The following is an 18,295-nucleotide window of genomic DNA, read 5'->3' on the forward strand; positions in this document are numbered from 1 at the left end:
GGCAAAAGCATTCCATTTTCCTTGGGAAACCTCTCTGTGACCCCTTTTTTCTCTTAATCTTTCAGACAGTCTTTTACCCCCTTCGAGGTGGTGATGTTGTTTAATTTGACTTCTCCTATCAAAGAGTGTCTGGTCCTCCCTCGGCTTGCCAATTAGTACATTCCATTCACTATCACTATCACTATTTGGCCTTGGCCATTTAACCTTTTCCTCGGCCTCTTTTTCTGTTAGCATCGAAGCATCTTTGCCTTGGGAACCAACTATCCCAGAATCCTCAGGTTCACTCTGGCTAACTGTACTCTCTCTATATATATATACAAACCCCTGAGAGTCAGCAGAAACCTGATCATTTAACTTATGAGGCAACATCCATTCTGGTTGACAAAGATCTGTTCCTCTATTGATCAGGAAAAAGTGAATATGAAACTATTAATCAATTACTGACCCATAAATGTGGAGTTGAGCTACTGGATCCTTGGTATCTACTGGAATTTGGCTACAAGATCTCCAGTGCATATAAAATTGGTAGATGCCCAAGTGCCATTATACTCAATGAGGTAGTAAAATGATGTCCCTTATATGTAAAATGACAAGATCAATATGTACTTTTAATTTTTTTTGAATATTTTCAAGCTATGGGTAGTTGAAACTATAGATAAGGAGGGCCAACTGCTACATAGATGTGGAATTGAGATGGTTCCCCACTAGATAATTTCAAGGCATCCTCAGTACTTCAAAATCACTTAACTATACATATTCAAGAGACCTCACTCTCTTAGGATTTTTCAGGAGATAGAAAATGTAGGAATGGGTCAAAAGTATCCCTCTTACCCAGCTGCAATTTCAGTAGTACCCCAGTACAACAAGACCTAATATGGGATTGAAATATGGAAATCATTGTTGCTGACTCCCCTCTCTGGTGGAGGCAATGATCAAATTAATTGCCCTTCCATCTCCCTGTAGAGTTTGAGAATACGGATTATACAACAGCCCCAAGCTGAAGAAAAAAGGTATCCTGGAGTCAGCGTGGGATGAGGGAGAGATGATAAATGGGTGGGACACTGACAAAGCCATTCTTCAGCGGGGTTGGGTCAAGGTCTTCTGGGGGCACAAGGGGCTTCAACTGGAAACTTTGCAGGATGGTGGTGAAGAAGAGGAAAAGCTCCATGCGGGCCATTGATTCACCCAGACAAATCCGTTTCCCTGAAAGAAAAGAAGAATTTGTCAGGAGGCAGAGAGAGACACATCCAGCTTTTCTGATCGGATATCTCCTGAGATGCAGCCTGTTCCATGTCCCCTTACCTTGTTCATGGTATCTATTAGGCCTGTCGGTTTTGTTTCGTTAATTCGTTTTTCGTTTTTTAATCGTTATTTTTTGAATATCCGACGCGATATCAAAACATATTTTTAAACCCGGAAGGGTTCTATTCTATTCTATGGTATCTATTAGGCCTGTCGGTTTTGTTTCGTTAATTCGTTTTTCGTTTTTTAATCGTTATTTTTTGAATATCCGACGCGATATCAAAACATATTTTTAAACCCGGAAGGGTTTAAAAATATCGAAGCAGCAGCCCCATGTATTTTACGAGCTTCAGCTCGTGTCGTTAATGGCATGGAGGCTGCTGCTGAGTGGTGCTGCAGTGCTGGAGCCTGGGAGCCAATCCGGCGCTCCCAAGCACCCCAGCAGTGCACCGTGGCAGAAGCCGGATGGCGCGCGGAGGCCGCTTGTGAGCGCGCGCGCGCCATCCAATGGGCTCCGGCTCCTGCGCCCCCCTCCTCCTCCTCCTCCTCCTCCCAGCTGTGTTGCAGGAAGTGCAGCTGGGAGGAGGAGGGGGAGGAGGAGGAGGAGGGGGGCGCAGAAGCCGGAGCCCATTGGATGGCGCGCGCGCTTACAAGCGGCCTCCGCGCGCCATCCGGCTCCGGTTCCTGCGCCCCCCCTCCTCCTCCTCCTCCTCCCAGGAGGAGGAGGAGGGGGGCGCAGGAACCGGAGCCAGATGGCGCGCGGAGGCCGCTTGTAAGCGCGCGCGCCATCCAATGGGCTCCGGCTTCTGCGCCCCCCTCCTCCTCCTCTTCCTCCTCCTCCTCCTCCTCCCAGCTGGGAGGAGGAGGAGGAGGAGGGGGGGCGCAGGAGCCGGAGCCCATTGGATGGCGCGCGCGCGCTCACAAGCGGCCTCCGCGCGCCATCCGGCTTGTGTGACTTTTCAGGGCTGTATACCATGTTCCAGAAGCATTCTCTCCTGACATTTTGCCCACATCTATGGCAGGCATCCTCAGAGGTCTGTTGGAAACTAGGCAAATGGTGAGTTATATATCATCTCTAATACTATGGAATGTCCAGGGTGGGAGAAAGCCATTGGTGACCATTACTGCAACATTCACACTTAGCCTGTTTGATCAAGAAAATTTTTTTTTCTAAAATGTTTTGTAAATATTTACGAAAATTCGTAAATAACAAAACATTTTTTTGGTAAGTTTTGTAAATATTTTTAATATCGAAACAAAAAAACACCCCAATTAAGAATCGAATTTAGAAACAAATTTTTTCTTGATCAAACAGGCCTAGTATCTATGGCTTTTTATGGACTTACCTTTCCAACCAGTCATCTCATTGTCTTGTATCTATCAAATACACTCATACCCTCATATACAAGTCAATGTCAAATTTGGAGGCCAGAATTATGGATTTTTATATGACTTATAGATAAATCATTCTACATAGAGAGGGAAAGCACGAATGTTCCCCAAGAGGCCAGCCACCCCTTTAGCCAGAAGTCCAGGACATTACTTGTTTCATGATAGGATATCTGAATTACAAAATAAATCCCAAAAAATCACATTACATGAAGATCCTGGAATGGATCTCACATATTACATGGTCCTACTGCAATCAGTGTGGGTTGCTCAGGTAGAGAATGCCCAAGGAGGCAGATGAAATGGGTAAGTAATGCTTTAAAATCTTTAAAAGCTAATATACAAACCCTAACCCTTAAGAACAAACCAGCTAACAAGCAAGAATATAATTCTTCTCCTCATTCATGTATTTAAGAAAGTTCTACCTGAGGAGAAAGGCACAAAGGCATCATTCTTCTTGAAGCGTCCATTCTCATCCAAGAAATTCTCTGGGTTGAAGGCATTGGGGCTTTTAAACATGGTGGGATCATGCAAAACAGAGCTGAGCACAGGGCAAACTTCCATTCCCTGAGAAAGAGAAAAGAAAGATGTATGAGCTCAGAATGGCAGAAATTCAGTCCCAGAAGAGAGCATTGTAAACTGCATGTTGAACCCTAGTCATCCTGACATGGAAGACCAAGGATGGTGGAAAGGGAGGGAGAGACATGGAGGGGAGTGGGGACAGAGATAAGGTCCATCTGGCCTAGTTGTTATGGGAATCAAAAAGCTGGAAGATGTTGGCATGTAACCTGGGTTGGGAATGGCAACATTTTCTGGGAGTATATAGTAAGTGGTGTAGAATGTCACTGTTTGCTCATTTAGTCATTTCCGACTCTTTGTGACCTCATGTACCAGCCCACGCCAGAACTCCCTGTCAGCCATGGTCACCCCCAGCTCCTTCAAGATAAAGCCAGTCACTTCAAGGATAACATTCATCCATCTTGCCCTTAGTCGGCCCCTCTTTTTCTCCAATTCCCCCAGCATCAGCATTTTCTCCAAGCTTTCCTGTCTTTTTATGATGTGGCCAAAGTATTTCATCTTTGCCTCTAAAATCCTTCCCTCCAGTGGGCTTTATTTCCTGGAGTATGGACTGGTTTGATCTTCATGTGGTCCAAGGCAATCTCAGAATTTTCCTCCAACACCAAAGTTCAAAAGCGGCCATCTTCATTCGCTTGGCCTTCCTTATGGTCCAGCTCTCACATCCATAGATTACTACAGGAAAACCAATGCTTTAACTATGCGGATCTTCATTGCCAGTGTGATGCCTCTACTCTTCACTATTTTATCGAGATTCATCATTGCTATCCGCCCTCTGAGGATGCTTGCCATAGATGCAGGCAAAACGTCAGGAGAGAATGCTTCTAGAACATGGCCATATAGCCCGAAATACCTACAGCAACCCAGATTCTGGCCTTCTCTTTCTAACTTCATGACTCAGCAAAAACACATTAACCACAAACTCTGTAAGATACTCAATGGCCAGTCATGTCCCTTTTTGCAAGATGTACTGGACAGTTAGGCTTCCTGTTTCTGCATTCCAGTAACCCAATTGCTCTTCCTGGTGTCAGTTGAGTTTCGGATGATCGGATTCATGCTAATCAAGTCAAGTTGTTATTTGATTGGATGATAAATGATACCTCTTCCAGCTATGTACCAGATAAAAGGCTTGTTGCACCTGTGCTATAATCCCCCCTTTTTTTCAAAGGCACTGTCATCCGCACATTTTCAGCTTTTAAAACCCCCCAGTTCCACTATTGTCCTCCCACACAGATCACCTGGGAAGGAATCCCACTGGAGCATTGCAGCACACCCAAATACCTGGGAGTCACTCTGGACCATGCTCTTACCTACAAGAAGCACTGCCTCAACAACAAGCAAAAAGTGGGTGCTAGAAACAATATCATATGAAAGGTGACTGGCACAACCTGGGGATCACAATCAGATACAGTGAAGACATCTGCCCTTGCGCTGTGCTGCTCTGCTGCTGAGTATGCATGCCCAGTGTGGAACACATCTCACCACACTAAAACAGTGGATGTGGCTCTTAATGAGACAAGACGCATTATCACAGGGTGTCTGCACCCTACACCACTGGAGAAATTACACTGCCTAGCACCACCTGACATCCGCCAGGAAGTAGCAGCCAATAGTGAAAGGACCAAGGCAGAGACATCTCCAGCTCATCCCCTGTTTGGGTATCAGCCAGCACGTCAATGACTTAAATCTAGAAATAGTTTTCTAAGATCTACAGAGACACTCGCTGGAACACCTCAGCAAGCGAGAGTCCAAAAGTGGCAGGCTCAAACCCAGAACCTCAACCAATGGCTGATACCAAATGAGAGACTTCCCCCTGGGCACACAGAAGACTGGGCGACTTGGAAGGCGCTGAACAGACTGCGCTCTGGCACCACAAGATGCAGAGCCAACCTTCAGAAATGGGGCTACAAAGTGGAATCCACGCCACGCGAGTGTGGAGAGGAGCAAACCACTGACCACCTACTGCAATGCAACCTGAGCCCTGCCACATGCCCAATGGAGGACCATCTTGCAGCAACACCAGAGGCACTCCAAGTGGCCAGATACTGGTCAAAGGACATTTAATCAACTACCAAACTCACAAATTTTGTATTTTGTCTGTTTGTTTGCTTTGTTCTGTTAGAAATGTAATATAATTTGACTGGTTGTCCTGACACGACAAATAAATAAATACTCAGATTACTTCAGTTGCTGCAAACTCAAATCATCTTTGGCCATCTTAGCCACACTCTTATGTTGCTTGGAATGCTTTGGAAGGTTTTTGTTTTGTTTTGTTTTGTTTTGTTTTGTCGTGTCAGGAGTGACTCCTGGTGTGAGAGAATTGGCCGTCTGCAAGGACATTGCCCAGGGGACGCCTGGATGATTTGATGTTTTTATCATCCTTGTGAGAGGCTTCTCTCATGTCCCCATATGAGGAGCTGGAGCTGATAGAGGGAGCTCATCCGCCTCTCCCCGGATTCGAACCTGCCACCTGTCTGTCTTCAGTCCTGCCGACACAGGGGTTTAACCCACTGCGCCACCGGGGGCTCCTCATGGGAAGGTGTGATGTTGACTATTGCTCTGAGTTTCAAATTAACTGGCTTCCCATGATCTTTCCTGGTTATTCCACTACTGTACCTTAGGGATGAAGTATCCTCTGAATTCAGTGTCACAAGTAACCATGTGGGCCACATTCATAGGTACAAGATCGCTGACTCTCTGTACTTCATGGATGACAGCATCCGTATATGGCATCTGTCTCCAATCTTCATTGTTTGGGACGCGATTATGGCCAATCACTCGATCAATTTCCTCATGCACTTTTGCTGTTAAGTATATGCATAGAATGAACTCCTTGGGTTCCTGACTCTCAAAAGGAAATGATATTTTACTATGAACATGACTAAAGAGAGGCATGAAATCTCTGTGCATTCACTAAAGTAGACCAACACCACATCCCAAACAACAGCCTGCATTGCCTGATTGTGGTTTCCTTTGGTGGAGAGGTACCATGAGCTAGTTTTCCTCATTCCTCATACCTTGCACTCTTCTATCATTTTTGAACTTTCCAGTTATTTCTGAAATGATCAATCATGCTATTGGTATGCCTCCTTGTGGCTATTAAACATTTTCAAGTCTTGTGGGCCCTTAGTATCTTTTGAGTTTTTTTTCCCAAGATACCCCATGGAAATTAACTTCAGCATCTGTGGATGCTGAAGTTTCACTATGACAATAATGCAGTGAAATAGCATCCCAGATATAAGTGGGCAAATAAATGTTGAGGAGAGTCAGTTATCTGTGAAGTCATGGGAGGCTTTAGCATTGTTTGCATATACATCCTCATAGTACTCCATAGGTGTCCAAACCAGTTTGCTTCCCCCTCCCCAGATGCAGAACGCAAGGGGCCAGAGGGCTGACTGTACTCAAATGTATGTGAAGAAGTGGAAGGTAGGGTGAAATTTAATCATGAATGTGACCGGAAGTTGACCATCAAATTATTCTGGAGGACGTAGAAATTCCCAAAGAATCATTCTCTGTAGGAATCTCCATGTCTTCCAGTATGATTCTGCATTCTAGTTCCAGAAGGGTTTAATCATGAAGTTGCCCTGGAGAAACTAAAGATTCATAGTTGTTCATTCGTTCAGTCGTCTCCGACTCTTCGTGACCTCATGGACCAGCCCACGCCAGCGCTCCCTGTCGGCCGTCACCGCCCCCAACTCCTTCAAGGTCATTCCAGTCACTTCAAGGATGCCGTCCATCCATCTTGCCCTTGGTCGGCCCCTCTTCCTTTTGCCTTCCACTTTCCCCAGCATAATTGTCTTCTCTAGGCTTTCCTGTCTCCTCATGATGTGGCCAAAGTACTTCAACTTTGTCTCTAGTATCCTTCCCTCCAGTGTGCAGCCGGGCTTTATTTCCTGGAGGATGGACTGGTTGGATCTTCTCGCAGTCCAAGGCACTCTCAGAACTTTCCTCCAGCACCATAGTTCAAAAGCATCTATCTTCCTTCGCTCAGCCTTCCCTAAGGTCCAGCTCTCACATCCGTAGGTTACTACAGGGAATACCATGGCTTTGACCAGGCGGATCTTTGTTGCCAGTCTGATGTCTCTACTCTTTACTATTTTATCGAGACTGGACATTGCTCTCCTCCCAAGAAGTAAGCGTCTTCTGATTTCCTGGCCACAGTCTGCATCTGCAGTAATCTTTGCACCTAGAAATACAAAGTCTGTCACGGCCTCCACATTTTCTCCCTCTATTTTCCAGTTGTCAATCATTCTTGTTGCCATAATCTTGGTTTTTTTGATGTTTAGCTGCAACCCGGCTTTTGCGCTTTCTTCTTTCACCTTTATTAGAAGGCTCCTCAGCTCCTCCTCGCTTTCGGCCATCAGAGTGGTGTCATCTGCATATCTGAGGTTGTTAATGTTTCTTCCAGCAATTTTCACTCCAGCTTTGCATTCATCCAGCCCCGCACATCGCATGATGTGTTCTGCATACAAGTTAAAAAGGTTGGGTGAGAGTATGCAGCCTTGCCATACGCCTTTCCCAATCTTGAACCAGTCTGTTGTTCCGTGGTCAGTTCTGACTGTTGCTTCTTGGTCCTTGTACAGATTCCTCAGGAGAGAGACAAGGTGGCTTGGTATGCCCATCCCACAAAGAACTTGCCACAATTTATTATGATCCACACAGTCAAAGGCTTTAGAATAGTCAATGAAGCAGAAGTAGATGTTTTTCTGAAACTCCCTGCCTTTCTCCATTATCCAGCGGATATTGGCAATCTGGTCTCTCGTTCCTCTGCCTTTTCTAAACCCGGCTTGAACATCTGGCAACTCTCGCTCCATGTATTGCTGGAGTCTTCCTTGCAGGATCTTGAGCATTACCTTACTGGCATGAGAAATAAGGGCCACTGTGCGGAAGTTTGAGCAGTCTTTCGCATTTCCCTTTTTTGGTATGGGGATATAAGTTGATTTTTTCCAGTCTGATGGCCATTCTTGTGTTTTCCATATTTGCTGGCATATGGCATGCATCACCTTGACAGCATCATCTTTTAAGATTTTAAACAGTTCAGCTGGGATCCCGTCGTCTCCTGCTGCCTTGTTGTTAGCAATGCTTCTTAAGGCCCATTCAACCTCACTCCTCAGGATGTCTGGTTCTAATTCATTCACCACACTGTCAAAACTATCCTCGATATTATTATCCTTCCTATACAGATCTTCTGTATAGTCTCGCCACCTTCTCTTGATCTCTTCAGCTTCTGTTAGGTCCCTGCCATCTTTGTTTCTTATCATACCAATTTTTGCCTGAAATTTACCTCCAATGTTTCTAATTTTCTGGAAGAGGTCTCTTGTCCTTCCTATTCTGTTGTCTTCTTCCGCTTCCATGCATTGCTTATTTAAAAATAGTTCCTTATCTATATCTATTCCTTATCCATTTAGAAAACTAAATGGACCAGTACAACAAAGATTCATAGAGAGAACCAATAATCAAGTCCACAAAGATTAAATCTGCCAATGTGGGCCAAATGAGGTGATACTGTACAACAATAACAACAATACCTTGCACTTCAGAATATTTCATCAAAAACAGGAAGCCAAATCTCAGAGTTGAACTGATTGTCTCTGTTCCAGCAAAGAACAGAGTAAAGATGGTCTGCTTCAAATTCTTGACATTAAATTCACTAAGTGGATTGCCTTTTTCCTGAAAGGAGGAAAGATGAAGAAATCATGTGATTATTCCAAGATGAACCACTGGCAAATCCACACAACCGTCACACACCAACAAGGTACCTTTTCCATCTGGATGAGGAAGCAATCAATAAAGTCACGTGGGAAGTTAGAGTCAAGGGTCTCTTGGTTCTTCTTCACTCTCTTGGCAATGAAGCGTGACAAATATGACATAATGTCATAGACCCTGGTGTGGGGCCCTGGGAAGTACTTCAGAAAAGTGGGAAACATGTCATAGAGCTGCATGAAAAGAGAAATCATGTTTAGTGGGTTTCCTGCCAAATTTCATCCTAGTACCAGTTGTATTTCTTTAGTTTGCTTTGGAAGAAATTTGGGAGCTAGAAGCAAAGAGGGCATCAAAGACCTCAGTTTTGTTCTGATTAGGATAAATCAAAAGAGCACCTGGTTTCAGGACCGGATATGAACGCCTAGTAGATGAAAAGTTTAGTGGGTTTCCTGCCAAATTCAACTCATTTCTTTAGTTTGCTTTGGAAGGAATTCTGGAACTATAAACAAAGGGAGCATTCAATATCTCAGTTTTGTTCTGATGAGACTGAATCAGAAGTGCACCTTTTTTCAGGGCTGTATATGAACTTCTAGTAGTTGAGAAATAAAAAAACATCAAGACAGTATCTAAGACCAAGAGTTGTATTAAGCAGCTGAACATTATCACAAAGTGAATAACATTAAGGTACCTGGGACCAGGTTGAGCTCAGTTCCCAGTAGAAATCGTTTATTAGCCTCATAAGGACCTGGAATTCCTTATCCTCATAGTCAAAGCGATCCCCAAATACAATAGAGCAAATGATATTAGAGACGACACTCCTGATATGGTCAGTGGGGTCTAAAGGTTTTCCTGCAACACAACAGCAAAAGGAATGACCATCACTAAAAAAATTGTGTTTTTTTCATTTGGGAGTTGTAGTTGCTGGGATTTATAGTTCACTTACAATCAAACAGCATTCTGAACTCCACCAATGATGGAATTGAACCAAACTTGGCACACAGCACTCCCATGACCAACAGAAAAGACTGGAAGGCTTTGGTGGGCATTGACCTTGACTTTGGGAGTTGTAGTTCACCTACATCCAGAGAGCATTGTGGACTTATACAATGATGGATCTGGACCAAACGTGGCATGGATAACAGAAATCGAGTCTTTGGTTCCAAGATGCATCCATTAAATGTCAGATGTAGGGAGCAGTATTCCTCCTTTCAGGATTTAGCTACTTTCATTCAACAGAATAAATTCAGCCTGCCTAGCAACTCACTTACCCTTTGTCTTATGAAATTCCTCCAGCAGGAATTGGGCCTCCTCTTGAATTCGCTCCTCAATAGACTTTTTCCCCATCCCAAAATTCTTCAAGGCGGTGATGGAGAATTGGCGCAGTTGCTTCCAGTGTTCTCCATTGGAAAAGCCCACCCCTGAGGGAAACAAGAAAGAAATCACAGAACAAGCAGAAGAAAGTGTTTTAACTATTCTTGCATAGACAAGTGGAGTGCCTCACCATGTCCTTTGACAACCTTCTCCAATGTAGGCTTGGTACTCCTTCCACTGAACTCTTCTGCCTTGTCTATTAGAGCCTCCTTCACAGCTTGGTGTCCACACAAGACCAGAACTGGACGTGTTCCCAAATAGACCGTGAAAACGGGGCCATATTTTTCATGAAGCTGTAGGAGAAATCAAAGTTTCACCTCTGGCACTATCTTTATGTTTATGCAGACATTTCGGAATGGTGTCATTTGAAGTGGATGAATTTGGGGTCAAGGAGTACATTTCATGTCAAATTGCCATTAATTCAGCCTAGGGATCATGAAAGAATATTAGTAGTTCCAGTTTGATCTCCTGACATGGTAAATTGTATTACCCAGAATGGTCCCTCTGGATTAAGGATGGTGTTGTTGAACGCCAGGTCTGTCAACGGTAAAACAGCTCTTATCCAGGATTTAATTCTGGATGAGCGTGCAGACCTGGCATGTATTACGGAGACCTGGTTGGATGAGGCTGGAGGTGTAAATCTGACCCAGCTTTGTCAACCAGGTTTCTCCGTGCAGCACCAACCGAGATTCGGAGAGTGGGGAAGCGGGATCGCAGTGGTCAATAGGGATTCCATCTCCCTGACCAGGTGCCCAATAATAATAATAATAATAATAATAATAATACTTTACTTATACCCCACCTCCATCTCCCCAAGGGGACTCGGGGTGGCTTACATGAGGCCATGCCCATCAGTACAGTAAACACAATATAACGCAAAAGCATAACAAAAAAACCAGAAAATAAAATACATAAGATGCAAAACCACTATAATAAGCAACACAGCAATATAAAATCAAACATTAAAACACAAATGATTGCACTGGGCAGGACCAAATTCAAAGATAATTTAAAAAAACACAGGGAGATAGGACAATGTAAAATATCAGGGAGGGGATCTGGGGGTGAGGTAGGATTTAATTGCACGGACCATAAAATAAAGTGCTTCTGAGGTCATTTTATGCAAAGTCATTTTATGCGTGGGGGCTTGCCTAATATCTCTGGGGAATGAATTCCAGAGCCGGGGGGGCACCACAGAGAAGGCCCTCTCTCTTGTCTCCACAAGTCACACTTGTGATGAGGGCGGGAACAAGAGAAGAGCCTCTCCGGAAGATTGAAGAGGTCATGTGGGTTCGTAGACGGAAATGTGGTCGTGCAGGTAGGCAGGTCCCAAACCATTCAAGGCTTTTTAGGTCAAAACCTGCACCTTGAATTGGGCCTGGAAAATAAACGGCAGCCAATGGAGCTCCTTAAACAGAAGTCAACCATTTTTGAGTATGTCTATCTGAGGGTAGGTGACCGGGACAGAATAGGAATCCTGTTAGTGTACCGTCCACCCCGCTGCACTACAGTCTCCCTACCTGAGCTAGCTGGGATGGTCTCGAGCCTGGCGTTGGAGTCCCAATGGCTTATTGTGCTGGGGGACTTCAACGTCCATGCTGAGGCCACCCTATCAGGAGTGGCTCAGGACTTCATGTTTTCCATAGCCACCATGGGGCTGTCCCAACTTATCTGGCCCTACTCACAGTGCTGGACACACATTACACCTGGTTTTCTAATCAGGGATGGGAGGAAAGGGGCAAGTTAGAGGAGCTAACTATTGCTCCTTCAGTTTTCTATTGGCTTCATGATTATGCAGATGGAAAGCACACAGTTGTGTCTTAGCAGGGTAGTTATATTTTGAATAGCTGGAGAGATTTTTCAGGGCATTAGTAAGTTGGATTTCAACTGTTTCAAAGTGTTTTGCTTGTGTTGTTAGGCCAAGGTCATCAGCATATATAAAGCTCTTTGTGAGTGGTGGTTGTGGCTGATCATTAGTAAAGATGTTAACAAGGTTGGTGCAAGAACCCTGCCTTGAGGTAGGCCATTCTTTTGCCTCCTCCATCTACATTTCCAGCCCTGAAACTCCACATAAAAGCTGCCGTTTTCTAGTAGGATCTAGGTGTTTTTTGTAAAATTGTAGTCCCAGGTCGTATGGTAGAGTTTATGCAGAAATTTCCTATGTTGCAGAGTGTCATAAGCTGCTGTACGGTTCACAAAAACTGCTCCTGTAATGCAACCTTTCTCATAGCTTTCCTCTATAAACTCAGTCAAGTTAAGAATTTGAGCTGTACAGTTTTCTCTGGTCTGAAGCCTGCTTGTTATACAGGAAGCTGGGGTTCAATAACAGGACTTAGTCGATTTAATACCATCCTATCATATTTTATACAGATGACAAAAGAGAGAAATTGGATGGTAGTTCTTGGCATTGGAGGCATATTTACCAGATTTTAAAATGGCAATAAACTTAGTTTTCCTCCATTGATTGGGAATCTGTTTGTGTGCCAAGCATCGATTGTAACGAATGAGACAATTCAATGCCTCAAGGCATTGATATCTCCGGCGCATCCTCTGTTTGGATATGAGCCAGCGTGCCAATTATTTAAATCAAGAAACAGCTTCCTAAGATCTACAGAGACACTTGCAAGAACACTCCAGCAAGCAAGAATCCAAAAATGGCAGCTTAAAACCTGGAAACTCAATCAGTGATTGATGCGGAATGAGAAACTCCCCCTGAGCACACAGAAGTTTGGGTGACTTGGAAAGTGCTGAACAGACTGTGCTCTAGCACCACACAGTACACAGCTAACCCTAAGTAATGGGACTACAAAGTTGAGTTCACGACATGCGAGTGTGGAGAAGAACAAACCACAGACCACTTACTACAATGCAGTCTAAGCCCTACCACATGCACAATGTAGGACCCTCTTACAGCAACACTAGAGGCACTCCAAGTGGCCAGCTTATGGTCAAAGGACATTTAGTATAACGCCAAGTTTTTAGCTTTGATTGCAGTTTTCCTATACATTATAACTGTATTCTCAATTTGCTTCTAACATGATAAATAAATAAATGCCTTAGTGAATCTTATTCAATTTCTTTGTTTTTCTACTACATCCAAAATCCCCAAATTGAATTTCAGGCGATTTCTTTACAAAAAAATAATAATATAAAGAACAAAAAAGGCAAAAAAGTAAAGAAAACGATAAAAAAAGTAAAAGCATAGCTCTCAATCGTCAAAAGTGTCCATACCTTTAGAAGAGATTTTAAGGTTTTTCCTGACTTGATCTGAAGGAAATTCCCGATCAGGGGCAGGGGAGTTGGTCCCAGAGGAAGCTTTCCCTTGTGCAGTCGTTTTCTCTTTGAAGATAAAAGTAAATGGCAAGAAACACAGATAACAAGGAGGAGGGCGACCACACCAGCCCATTCCATGGTGCAGATAGTCCTCTGTCCTTCTCTTTTGGCAGAGTGTAGAACTAGTCTCTTCTGGCTGGGGCTCCATGGCCTTTTATAGGGACTGCTTGGACACTGCCTTCTGGGCTACATAACTGCACAGACAAAAAAATATTGCAACTCAGTTCATGATACTGGGAAACAATACTGTTTATCCAGATTAGATGTATGGCTCATGTGCTATCTTCCAATTCTATGCTTCTATAATAGTTTCTTTCTGGAAGAATATGTGCTGTGGATATGTTTCTACATACATTCTAAGAGATCTTATATGTCTTAACCTTTTAATAAGCTGTAAAACAATTTGGGTGCTACTTACTTACTACACCAGCCCATTCCATGGTGCAGACTGTCAACTGTCTTTCTCTTTCGGCAGAGTGTAGAACTAGTCTCTTCTGGATGGGGCTCCATGGCCTTTTATAGGGACTGGTTGGACACTGCCTTCTGGGCTACATAACTGCACAGACAATATATATATATAATGCCACCTATAGTCACAGGGTCTCCTTCCATGGATTCATCCAACCACCGCTTGAAAATATTGAGGTGTGTGGGAGTTTCAAAAAGCAAAGCTAGTTTCCAATAGACTTCACAACCTCTGAGGATGCCTACCATAGATGCAGGAGAAACATCAGGAGAGAACATGGCCATAAAGCCCAAAAACCTACAACAACCCAGTGATTATGGCCATGAAAGCCTTTGACAATACAAAAAAACTTTATTTTGCCAATATAGAGCCGTCCCTGCTGTTGCCTCCTGCCATTTCACAGACCCTCAGGCTCTCTTTGGCATTTGATAGAGTTCTTCACGATTTTATATCATAACCACCAATTTACTTCATCAATGTACATAGCGTGTTTCATTATCCAAGGAATTTTTTTTTCATGGAGGCGGCGGGGGGGGAGCAAAACCATGGCAGGCACAGAAGGCCCAATGGACATACCTAACCATGGAACCATTTGTTTTCTTGGATCTTAGGACTGAAGATCCAAAGCCATAAAAACTGCTAATGCAGATTTACGCTGTTGGAGTCCCTATTTAAGCTCAGTGTAGACGTTCTGGATTGCGTTGTCTTGGAGACGCTGCAGCATTCAATTGGGAAAGTATTCCAATCTCATTCTAAATTGTCTAATGTCTATACACTTTTGAAATTCTTAACTGGTATGGCATTCTACCAAATAAGATCAAATTTCTTTGTTTTATATCAGAATGTTTTATCAACAAGTCTGTTAATTTCCAATAAACTTTCATTAAGCCCAGTATGTCTTAAAAAGTTAATCCATGACACATAATTCAAGGGTATTTTTAGTCTTCTGTAAATAGGTTATTATACAACAATCTCCCATATGTGAGGCATGTCACACAACCTGTTTGTTCTCGGCTTTTCTCCCTGTAGCCTCTAAATCCTGTTATGCATTAAACTTTGTTGGGTAAAGGTAAAAGTTTTTCCCTGACATTCAGTCCAGTCGTGTGCAACTCTGAGGGTTGGTGCTCATCTCCATTTTTAAGCTGAAGAGTCCACAATACTATCTCTGAATGCTCAGGCTACATTTCCAATCTCTCAACTTGAGAAGAGTGTTTAAAGTGGCTGATGATTATCTGTAGAAATTGCCAAACAGAGGCAGGGAGTGGGTCCCTAAGAAACATGTGATAGCTTCATCATAACTAGCAGGATAACAAAAGAAAAATGGTAGATGACGAAACAGAAAGTAACTGACCAGCCAACTCCAAGGTGTGGCGTTTGTGGTCATGTATTCCCCCTAATTCAGTTCCACGTATTTTATCAATTGTGAGTTTCTTTGGTAGGATGTAATGGTCCAGAAGCAATGTGTTATATGTTCTGCCTTTGAGATGTAAGTCAAACTGGCTCAGTTCTTCCTTGGCTAGCCCGTACTGTGGCTGTTGGGTCTAGTGGAGATATGGATTTGCAGTTTACAGTTTCTGCAGATCAAAGGATTAGCTTTAATGGATCTTAGGAATGAAAATCCAACACCACAATGTAACCCTAGACTACGTTTGTTTTTGTTCATTCGTTCAGTCGTCTCCGACTCTTCGTGACCTCATGGACCAGCCCACGCCAGAGCTCCCTGTCGGCCGTTACCACCCCCAGCTCCCTCAAGGTCAGTCCAGTCACTTCAAGGATGCCATCCATCCATCTTGCCCTTGGTCGGCCCCTCTTCCTTTTGCCTTCCACTTTCCCCAGCATTATTGTCTTCTCTAGGCTTTCCTGTCTCCTCATGATGTGGCCAAAGTACTTCAACTTTGTCTCTAGTATCTTTCCCTCCAGTGAGCAGTCAGGCTTTATTTCCTGGAGGATGGACTGGTTGGATCTTCTCGCAGTCCAAGGCACTCTCAGAACTTTCCTCCAACACCACAACTCAAAAGCATCGATCTTCCTTCGCTCAGCCTTCCCTAAGGTCCAGCTCTCACATCTGTAGGTTACTACAGGGAATACCATGGCTTTGACTAGGCGGATCTTTGTTGCAAGTCTGACGTCTCTACTCTTTACTATTTTATCAAGATTGGACGTTGCTCTCCTCCCAAGAAGTAAGCGTCTTCTGATTTCCTGGCCACAGTCGGCATCTGCAGTAATCTTTGCACCTAGAAATACAAAGTCTGTCACGGCCTCCACAGTTTCTCCCTCCATTTTCCAGTTGTCAATCATTCTTGTTGCCATAATCTTGGTTTTTTTTGACATTTAGCTGCAACCCGGCTTTTGCGCTTTCTTCTTTCGCCTTGATTAGAAGGCTCCTCAGCTCCTCCTCGCTTTCGGCCATCAGAGTGGTGTCATCTGCATATCTGAGGTTGTTAATGTTTCTTCCAGCAATTTTCACCCCAGCTTTGCATTCATCCAGCCCCGCACATCGCATGATGTGTTCTGCATACAGGTTAAAAAGGTTGGGTGAGAGGATGCAGCCTTGCCGTACGCCTTTCCCAATCTTGAACCAGTCTGTTGATCCGTGGTCAGTTCTTACTGTTGCTACTTGGTCCTTGTACAGATTCCTCAGGAGAGAGACAAGGTGGCTTGGGATGCCCATCCCAGTAAGAACTTGCCACAATTTATTATGATCCACACAGTCAAAGGCTTTAGAATAGTCAATGAAGCAGAAGTAGATGTTTTTCTGAAACTCCCTGCCTTTCTCCATTATCCAGCGGATATTGGCAATTTGGTCTCTCGTTCCTCTACCTTTTCTAAACCCAGCTTGAACATCTGGCAACTCTCGCTCCATGTATTGCTGGAGTCTTCCTTGCAGGATCTTGAGCATTACCTTACTGGCATGAGAAATAAGGGCCACTGTACGGAAGTTTGAGCAGTCTTTCGCATTTCCTTTTTTTGGTATGGGGATATAAGTTGATTTTTTCCAGTCTGATGGCCATTCTTGTGTTTTCCAGACTACGTTACAACTCTGCTAATCCAGATTTATGCTCTGTCAGAACCTTTACTGGATCTCAGTGTAGAGGTGCTGCATTGCATTATGTTGGAGACACAACAGCATTCTCATGGGAAAGCATTCAAATCCCATTCTAAATTGTTGATACAATTAACCCTTGGTGCATAAATCAAGGGTATTTTCACCCCTTCTGCAAATGTGTAGTTATACAGCATTCTCCTGTATCTGAGGTATGTAACACAACCAGATTGTTCTGCCCCTGCCTTCTGCAACCTCTAAATCCTGCTATGCAGGACTCCTGGCAAACAAGGATCAGTTATTAGTGAAAGTTATCAGTTGTCAATGGTGATCGAAAATCCAACTAGTAAATTAACGCCTCCAAATGATGAACATTTAAGGTGAAATACTGACAGTTTGGAGACTGAAGAAGAAATATCCTGCCACTTTTCCAAAAAAGAAAAAGGCAATGTGGTATAACATTTATTTACCTGCTTAGTTGCTTATTTTGTATGCCATCTTTTCCTGGAGAAAGATCTAAGATGGCTTCCAAGGTCTATAACCAAACACAAACTTAGCAGTCACGACCATAAGAAATTACTCCCAGGCATGGGGATGGTACATTATATAATGGTGCCTTGGTACCTAAAACAAATGGCAATTTGTAATGTAGTCCTGCTGGCAATTTGAGGCCAAGTGCTAAGAAATATATTCTACTTTCTGAGCAGAGGAGTACCCAAATCCTTTGAGAACAGTCATCTTACAGATGTGGGTATAGATTGAAAAGAAAACATGCCACTCTAGGGAAGTGCTTGTGCATCACTAGTTCATACCTTACAAAACACAATTCAAGATGAAGTTGAGAGAAGTTGGAGGCCAGAAACACCATAATATGACCCTCTTGGAATATGTCACATAACGATTAATTGCGAGGTCAGATTATGATGTTATTGTTATAGGAGCTTATTTGCATTTTAGTATTGTTGTCGAACATGATACCCTTCACAACAATTTGTAGTTTCCCAAGGGCACAAGGATAGAAAAATATGAATTATAATTCTTTTTAAGTCTGGAGATATTTGCTGATACACATCAGCATAGGCCCAAAACAGATATCTAACAGCTACTTCCCACCAAGATTTTATTGTTTGAACCTTTAATAAAATGTATCCCTCTATTTTCAACTCCCTGCC

At 43.5% G+C, this 18,295-nt stretch overlaps 1 protein-coding gene across 1 annotated transcript; it reads right to left on the reverse strand.

Annotated features, from left to right (window-relative positions):
• Positions 1-467: 467 nt before the first annotated feature.
• Positions 468-13,692, reverse strand: LOC137095725 (cytochrome P450 2G1-like). Its single transcript, XM_067462532.1, has 9 exons — positions 13,513-13,692; positions 10,412-10,574; positions 10,179-10,328; positions 9,599-9,759; positions 8,967-9,143; positions 8,736-8,877; positions 5,824-6,011; positions 3,057-3,198; positions 468-1,203 (listed from the first exon to the last, which is right to left on the reverse strand). Exons 1-9 carry the CDS (start codon positions 13,690-13,692, stop codon positions 1,022-1,024), a joined length of 1,485 nt encoding a protein of 494 aa, XP_067318633.1. The 3' UTR covers positions 468-1,021.
• Positions 13,693-18,295: the final 4,603 nt, after the last annotated feature.

Source organism: Anolis sagrei, chromosome Y, assembly GCF_037176765.1.
Source record: "Anolis sagrei isolate rAnoSag1 chromosome Y, rAnoSag1.mat, whole genome shotgun sequence".
NCBI classification, from domain to species: domain Eukaryota; kingdom Metazoa; phylum Chordata; class Lepidosauria; order Squamata; family Dactyloidae; genus Anolis; species Anolis sagrei.

Excerpts from the sequence above, each read along its gene's own strand:
- LOC137095725 (XM_067462532.1), bottom strand. The coding sequence starts at position 13,692 with ATGGAATGGGCTGGTGTGGTCGCCCTCCTCCTTGTTATCTGTGTTTCT. Across the intron at positions 9,760-10,178 it reads GGAATTTCATAAGACAAAGG|GAAAACCTTTAGACCCCACT; the intron begins GTAAGTGAGTTG and ends GTTGTGTTGCAG. Across the intron at positions 3,199-5,823 it reads GAGGATACTTCATCCCTAAG|GGAATGGAAGTTTGCCCTGT; the intron begins GTACAGTAGTGG and ends TCTCTTTCTCAG.